General features: G+C 39.6%; 1 protein-coding gene across 1 annotated transcript; it reads left to right on the top strand.

The window, feature by feature from the left end:
- Positions 1–4,329: 4,329 nt before the first annotated feature.
- Positions 4,330–4,772, top strand: LOC118844285 (NADH dehydrogenase [ubiquinone] 1 subunit C2-like). The gene has a single exon (XM_036752141.1). It carries the CDS (start codon positions 4,330–4,332, stop codon positions 4,687–4,689), a length of 360 nt encoding a protein of 119 aa, XP_036608036.1. The 3' UTR covers positions 4,690–4,772.
- Positions 4,773–8,583: the final 3,811 nt, after the last annotated feature.

The following is an 8,583-nucleotide window of genomic DNA, read 5'->3' as shown; positions in this document are numbered from 1 at the left end:
GCAGTTTGTTTTAATCATTATGACAACAATATCAAAAGAAGAGTTAATGTTCCAATGATACGATTACATCACTTCCTGGGTATCATTTTTCAAATTGACATCACTTCTTATACAACTATTTCCTAACAATCACAATATAAGAAAAATTAGGAGCTTAACAATAACATAAACCTTTTTATGGATTTTTAAAACATAATACAAAACATTGCCAGTCAAATAACATCAATTCAGTTGAATGCATTTCAAATCATCTTACATAGAAAATTACTCCATCCACCTATCAATTTGACATTTTATACTAATTGCATTCAAAAGCCAGTATAGAGCAATTTTGAAGTAGTTATACTTTTAATTCTTATTAGAAATTCTAAGGATATTGACTAAATGCCAAATATCAAGTATATTTTCCATTAAGATCTTATCTACCTATAGAAAGCATCCACATCATCATAATAGGGGAACATATTTCACTTTAATTAAGACTACATTATAATTTAGTTCTATAACAAACTCAAATAAAATCAACTCTGAATTCGTGATCACATGTGACCACAAATTATTCAAAAATCTCAATTTTCCTAAGGCCCATTATCTGTCAGCACCTCAAATTACAGAGCCCAGTGCTTTCAGTTAACTCAGTTCCAAAGATGTCTTACATTCTCATCTCCTTCTTAAAATATTTCAGCATTTACAAAAATCTTCAAACCATAATTTGAAAATTTACAGCAAAGATATTACATTTCAGTTACAGATTTAGTCTCTAATTTATAAAACAAATTTCTACACACCAGGAAAAAATGTCCTTTCTTGTCTGACTTTATCTCCATAACCCCAATCTAACCAGGGCTAAAATGATTTTTTTTTTGTTCATTTGTTTGTTTTGGTTCTTCCTATCCTAAAACCTTATCTCCTGAAAGTCTGTTTATTGGGAAGAAGAAATTAGTATCACATTATAGAAGGCTGGGAGGGCTCTTTTAAGCATGTATCTTCATAAATCTTCCCCACTATTTTAAGCTCCCTTTCTGTGATAGTTTTTTTTTGTTGGTTGGTTTTTATGGAAGTCTTTATTGCTTGGCTGGGCTTCCCCCTTACAAATCTCCAAGATAGCCATCTATGAACAACATTAGACACAACACAAGGCAAAGGTTTTCCTCAGAAGCTCATATGAAAACTAGAGCAAGAGGGGAAAAGGGGTTCCCAACTGTTGGGGTATGAGTGCTTGACCTGTGAATACATAATTCTAGTAAACAGTTTATTTGACTACTACACATTTGGGCTTCCCTTATTAACCTCTGGTTGTCCTAAGTGACAAATTGGACAACTGATTCATTAAGGTCACTCAATCAACTAAATGAATATCTGAACAAGGCAAGGCACAGCACAAATATCTGATCAAGGATTTCCTTCCAACAGGTCATGTGTTCCATTTGGTGGCCCTTACTTTTATTTCCTGGATCATAGTACTATACTCTCCAGGATATCACTACAATTATCACCAGCATATGGTCACAAACTATCCAGTTATCCAGTTTATTTCTAATAGTCATGGGAGGGTTAAGGGAACTAAGGAAGAGAAAGAAAAGATGAGAGAGATACAGAAATGGAGGGAGGAAGAGAGGTAAAGGGAGGGAGGAAGGAAAAGAGAGAGAGAGAGAGAGAGAGAGAGAGAGAGAGAGAGAGAGAGACTGGTCAGATTTAATCAATGGCATTGGCAGCACTGCTCCCAGAGCCTTTACTGATCAGTCCAGGAGGACTAATAATTTGCTGATTAGAGAGGCTAGGATAGTTCTATACCTACTTTGAGTAATTCCCCCAGTCAAAGTATTATACAACCCCATAGACTTGACTGTATTCCACCCAAACCTTACGGTTACTCACTAGGTCTCATGATGCAAATGAATCCCATATAGTTCAGTCCCTCCTCCTTCAGCTCTGAGATCACAGAGACTTAATCAGCTTCATGGTGCAGGTTAGCCTTTGGGCTTCTCTGGTTGACCATCAAGGATCTCACTTCTGACACAAAAATTGTAGCTCAAGAACAAACCCAGAACATTAAAAAAAAGTTTTAGAAAGAAGTTTATCAAGTTGTCTGGTGGGAGGAGCCAAAATAGGTGGCATGTTCCCCCAAACCTCTGTGAGTTACACATTATATAGGATCCAAACAAAGGAGTAAGGAAACAGTCATCTGATTGACCAGAACAGAGGCAATTTTCAGATAGGTATATATGTTGCTCAAGATGTATAATGAGAAGAAACTCCTTATATTCCCCACATCAGTTTTCAGATGTGCTGGAATATTTGTTTTGATTCAGTATGATCTGCAGTTCTGAGTTAAACCTTAAACAAATCTATTCTCTAAGCAAAAGTATGGTCTCTCAGTCATGCAGGGCTGGGTTCAAACAACGTAATAAAGTTTTCCCACACCTACTACCTACAAATATATCTCCCCCATCTTTAAAAACACATTGCTTCATCTGACCATCCTTGCTATCATCCTATTTCTCTTTCCCCTTTCTTAGCCAAACTTTTTGAGAAAACCATCTACATTTACTGTCTTCACTTCCTCTCCTCTCACTCTTCTAGTAAACCCTCTGCAATTTGGTTTCCAGCTTTATCATTCAACTGAAATTACTCTCTCAAAATTGACTAAATGACACCTTAATTACCAAATAAAATGGTGTTTTTTCAATCCTCATCTTTCTTGACTTCTCTGCAGTTTTTGATAGTGTTAATCGCCTTCTCTTGGATACTGTCTCCTCTCCAGATTTTCATACCACTGTTCTCTCCTGATTAGGTAAGAGGAGAATCCTGATGACTAGCTTATCCTGGCAGGGGGTGAGGAGGGAATGCCACCCTACTTCTCCCTTTCCCCATGGATAATGATGGTCGTAGAGTCAAAACCATGCAAAGCATCTGGTGGCAAATGATTCCAGTCCCAACAAACTCCAGTAGCTTTCTATTATCTCCAGGAGCAATGTAAAATACTTTGTTAGCTCATCGCCTCTAATCTTATCAACTGTACTATTAACTCAAGCCTTGACTTGACACCACTTCCCTTGGCCTGCTCTCCCTGAACGGAAGGCTAGAGGGTGCAGTACTAAACTTCTCCCAATGCTTTCCTTTATACAGCACAGAAACTGGACTTTTTGGCTCACTCCCCTGTGCATCTGCTGCTTTGCTTGGTTTCAATTCCACTGAATAATATGACCCCATGCCAAATACCGTGTGATGTCCCACTCTCCTACCCTGTTGTCCCCCTCCCCATTAGACTGTAAGCTCCTTGAGGGCAGGGACTGTCTTTCTTTTTATGACTTCCTTAGCACAGTCCCTGGCACATAGTAAGAGCTTAATAAACGTCTACTGGATTGGATTGGTAAGCATTTAAAGTTCTTCAGAGTCTGGTCCTTTCCTGTATTTTCAGTCTTATGTTTTCTTGCCTTCCACATGCCGTGATCTTGCTGCACTGGCCCTCTTGTTCTTCCTCACAAATGATATTCTATCCCCTTGCTCCATGTCTTTTCACTGGCTGTCTCCCATGCCTGGAAATGCTATGCTTTCTCATCTTCACCTCTTGGCTTCCCTGGACTCCTTTAAGACTCAGCCCAAGTCTCACTTTCTGCAAAAGGCCTTTCCTCTGAGATTACCTGCCATCAACATATTAAGTGACTTGCCCAATGTCACACAGCTAGTAAGTATCTGAGGCCAGATTGGAATTCAGAAAGATGAGTGTTCCTGATGCCAGGCCCGGCGCTCTATCCACTGTGCCACGTAGCTGCTCTCTGGTGAAATATAGAGTAGTGCAAAGAGACCTGAAGAAGGAGATTTTTATTCTGTACCTGGCTCTGCCACTTACTCATTATGTATGACCACTTCACCCCTCTGGGTCTTAGTTTCCTCATCTATAAACTAGGAATAATAATATACTACCTGCTTTTCCAGCTGATCTTTTGATTCCATTCCAGCTGTATAATGTAAGATCAATGAATAATGTTTCATGAAGGAAAGGACTTCCTTCTTTTTTCTTTTCTTTTCTTTTTTTTTTTTTTATTTTTGTTTCTCTGTCCACTTTCCCTTATGGCTGAGTAATGCTGAATACCTAACAGATACTCTACAAATATTTGTAAACAAAGATCCTTAGCTATATTCTTATATAATGCTCTCAGGCAACTATTAGACCAATTTGGCTGATGAAAATAAATTTTTTGAAAGGCTGGAAAAATATTTATTAAAATTAGAGAAATCGGACATTTTTGCTCAGCGCACCACGCGGTGCCCTTCACCTCAGCCGAAGGAGGCGACGGCGGTGGTGGCGGCCGTGGTGGTGGCGAGATGAGCGTGAGGCCCAATTCCATCCCGCTGCAGTTCCTGCCCGATGAGGCCCGGAGCTTACCACCGCCGAAGCTGACGGACCCGCGGATCCTCTACACGGGCTTCATGGGCTACTGCGCCGGGCTGTTGGATAACCCGCTCAATCGCCGGCCGGTGGCGGCCGCTGGTTTGCATCGCCAGCTCCTGTATGTCACTTCATTCTTTTTTGTGGGATATTACCTTATTAAACGCCAAGACTTTAAGTATGCTGAAAGGGACCGTGATATGTTTAAGTATATGAAATTACATCCAGAAGATTTCAAAGAAAAAGAAACGAAAACTTTTGCTGAAATTCTTGAAGATTTTTATCCAGTTCGCTGAAACTTCTCACCCTGCTTGCTTTTATTGTTTTCCCAAGAGCTTTTGTTGATGAACTCAATGGGATATATTTCTGATATATCTCAAATTCATGTGTAATGAAAAAAATTAAGGTCATATAATTAAATGAGTGACATGAATAAAAAAAAATTAGAAAAATCTTTTTCTTTTTTTATGACTCTCCTGAAAGAAGTCCTCCAATTTGTACTCCCACTATGGACAAAGACAAAAATATAGTGTATGAGATATAAGTTCCCATCTCAAATCTACTCTGAGTCCAGTAAATGATGGTTTATCTGCTTCCCACTAAACCAGTTTCATCAAGGAGTTCTGGCTACAGCAGATTCCAACCACCTCAGCCCTCCCACCCTTGGCTGTATCTGGAAGGTCCTATGATGCGTGCAGAAATCCCTATTTGAAATCCACGAAATAAGTGCTCATGATTAGGAGAAAGTTGTTAGGTAGTGAGAGGGGAGAGCAATTGGAGAGAGGACAATAAAAACCTGGTGCTCCAGGTCTACATTCGTCACCATAATGAAGTTAGTCACATTGGTCTCTGAAATGTTCTCTTCAGTGCCCTGAGCTATACTAACGCTCAAGAGATGGTGGTGCACCATGTCTTGTCTTGGGGTTACTGGTACCAGTTTTAGTTGATTGTCCTCCTGTAATATTCTCAAAGGTAGACGTGAGTCTGGGATGGTGGGAGGTATGAGAAGGCTGTGGGACTTAACCTCATAGTGTTATTAGTTAAAATCTTTCTTAATGATCGCATCTTCTTTTCAGGTAGGTTTTGCACAGTAATCTTGGACAAGTCATATTCCTTCTCTGTCTCACTTTCTTCCTCTGTAAAATGAGGGCGTCGGATTAAAATATATCTAAGGTACCTTGGTCTGGCTCTTTTCTTCCTTGGCTATGTCTGAGGAGGGACAATGCTGTAATCCCCTGGCTGGAGAGAAGCCTCAGACCCTCCCTGTCTAAGGCCACTTTGTGACCCTTGAGTACAGACTTCCATTCTAGCCTCTTTTCTTTCTACTTTTAGGTGGTGTATTGGAGATAGCATGACCTCACGAGCTTTGAAAGGTCACGATGCTGAACCACCAGAGATCTGGGAATCAGAATCCATGCCAGATTTTGTGGCCAGGCCCAACAGTGAAGACTGAATCCTGAGAGACTTGTTTGACTCAGTCTAGCAATAACAGAGATTCAGACTCATGTACTCAGTGGTATTTGGGGGCAAATGCTATGTAGGGACTCTGTTAAGTCTGAGTCTACCCTTTCCAAGAATCTTGGGGAGAATGTGCCCTCTGGTATTAGAAGGGGGATATAACTAAAAAAATCTGTGAAAATTATCCCTAAAGTATCTTCCAGTATTATGATCTGTCTATGATTTGTAAGCGATACAATTTTCACACATGTGCTTATAAGCATGCAATATTTTAATTTTGTGCTTTTTTCTCCCATACATAGGGTAGAAATGGCAGTGTCTTAAAGAAAAGTGATATTTGTTTTTCCTACTGTGATTTTTCTCTGGTCACCTCCATGCTTAAAGTAAGATTCAGTTATGTATGTAAGAAAATGAAAATAACACTCTGTTGCTTGACAGATCACATAGCAACAGTAATAGCCCAGAAATTATTGAACATAGACCACTAAAACTGGATGAGACCTTAGAGAATATCTATTCTTAGGATCAGGGAGCTAAACAGGTCCTTAGAGGTCACCTCAACCCCCTCATTTCATAGGGAAGTAAAGTGACAAGCCCAAGGTCACAGGAATAGTAAATGTCAGGTCTTTTAATTCCAAGTTCAGTGCTCATTCTTCTATATCACAATTTCTATTATCTTACAGTGGAGGAAACTGAGGCCTATAAAGGAGAAATGAATTATCCAGTGAGAGAAATGATTATTTCTCTCTTGTATTTAAACTAGAACCAAGGTTTTTCCTTCTTCTACTTCCTCATCCAGAAATCAACCAGTGTGGGAAATCTTGGGCAAAGACTTACCCAGGCTCAGATTTAATCAAAGGCAGTTAACAAAATTCTTTAGGTGAATGGGTGGATTCCTGCTCGTTGTGCTTACTCAGACAGGTCTAGGAAAATGTGGATTCTCCCTTTTGTCAGACAGGTGATACAGAAATTGATAAGTCTTTTTGACCAAGATTTGAGTGTTCAGTGTCACCTACCTCAAGATCCTCATTGCAATTTAGGCTACCTATCATTATAATATTCATTGTCTCATTGATTGTTAACCAATCAGAGTTGATTGCCACCCTCAGGAACACCCACTTTCCCAAGGGCAGATAAGTTGTGAGACTGCCATCATGAGAGTCTTTGGCATTTGAGAGTGTCACTGACCTTTTGTATTAAGAAAATACCAGCATTATTAATAAAATGACTAATCACCCAGAAAATATATCTCTCCAACTTTTTATATGTCACACTAGGATTACCCAGCAATTTAGTGACAGACGTAAGACATCTTTGTTCTGGGTTTGTTCTCACTTATCTTTAATCTCTCCCTGCCTAGTGACTGCTCCCCTGCTGCTTAGAACATGCCCATGTCACCCTTATTCTCAAAAGAGAAAACTATACTTGATCTTTCCCTCCCTGCTAGCTATCTCTTCCACCTTTTTGTGGACAAGTTTCTTGAGAAAGTTGCTATAATTGATGTCTCCACTTCATTTCCTCTCACTTTCATCTTAGCTCTCTGCAGTCTGACTTCCATCCTCATAATTCAACCAGAACTACTCTTTCCAAAGTCGCCAATGACCTCATATGCCAAATCTAATGACCTTTCCTAAATCTTCATCCTTTTTGACTCTTCTACAGCTTTTGAGACTCATGATCGTCCTCTTGGTACTTTCTTCTCACAAGGTTTTTGTGACATTACTCTTTTTTCTGGTTCTCCTCCTACTGTCTGACCTCCTCAGTATCTTTTGCTGGATCTTTACTGAGACCATGCCAGTAACTGCTGTTGTCTCCCAGAGCTCTATACTGACCTTTCTTCTCCTCTCCCTATACATTATCTCAGTTGGTAATCTCTATCACCTCTCACAGATTGACTTCATCATCTGTCTGCAGGTGATTCTCAGATCTATTTAGAACTATTTGTCCAGTCCTATCCTCTCTCCTGATGTCTAGTCTCCAATCTCCAACTTTCTGCTTGGACACCTAAAAGTGGATGTCCCATAGACATCTCAAACTTAACATGTTAACCACTGAACTATCATCTTGCCCCTCCCCCCCATCCCCACCAATTCCCCATTTGATAAGCAAGCCATCCTAAACAAATTTAGTAACACATGACTCTGACCATATTATTAACCATCTGAAGAACCTTCAATGGCTCCTAATTTTAGTATTCACACAATCTGGCTTTATTCAGCTACCTTTCCAAGCCTCATTCCATGCTTCCTTCACTTCACGTATCCTGTTTTTTTAACCAGATCTGATTGCTTACCATTTGTTGAATAAACCACACATTTCCATGACTTTGTTTATGGTGTTCGTCCTCATCATTTCTTTTTTTTCTATTGAAATCCTACCCACCCTTCAAGGTCCAACACCAATGCTACTTCTTTCCTTGATCTCCCCAGAAGGAAATGCTGTCTCCCTTCTTTGACCTATCATATAGCATCTTGCTTAGGCTTCTCTTCAGCACTCACTATTGTGTCACTTTGTCATTTAATGGCATGATGATAACTAACATTTCTGTGGCATGGTCAAGCTTATAGAGCACTTTAAAGCATTCATTAGAATGTGAACTCCTTGAAGGCAGAAACTTTTTGTGTTTTTGCCTTTTTCTATACCTTCATTGCTTAGCACAGTGCACAGCACACAGTAAGCACTTAATAAATGCTTATTGACTTTTCTCACAACGAGCTGGTGAGATAGGTAGA

The sequence above is a fragment of the Trichosurus vulpecula genome, chromosome 3 (assembly GCF_011100635.1).
Source record: "Trichosurus vulpecula isolate mTriVul1 chromosome 3, mTriVul1.pri, whole genome shotgun sequence".
NCBI lineage: Eukaryota > Metazoa > Chordata > Mammalia > Diprotodontia > Phalangeridae > Trichosurus > Trichosurus vulpecula.
This window is presented reverse-complemented; position numbering and strand designations above follow the sequence as displayed.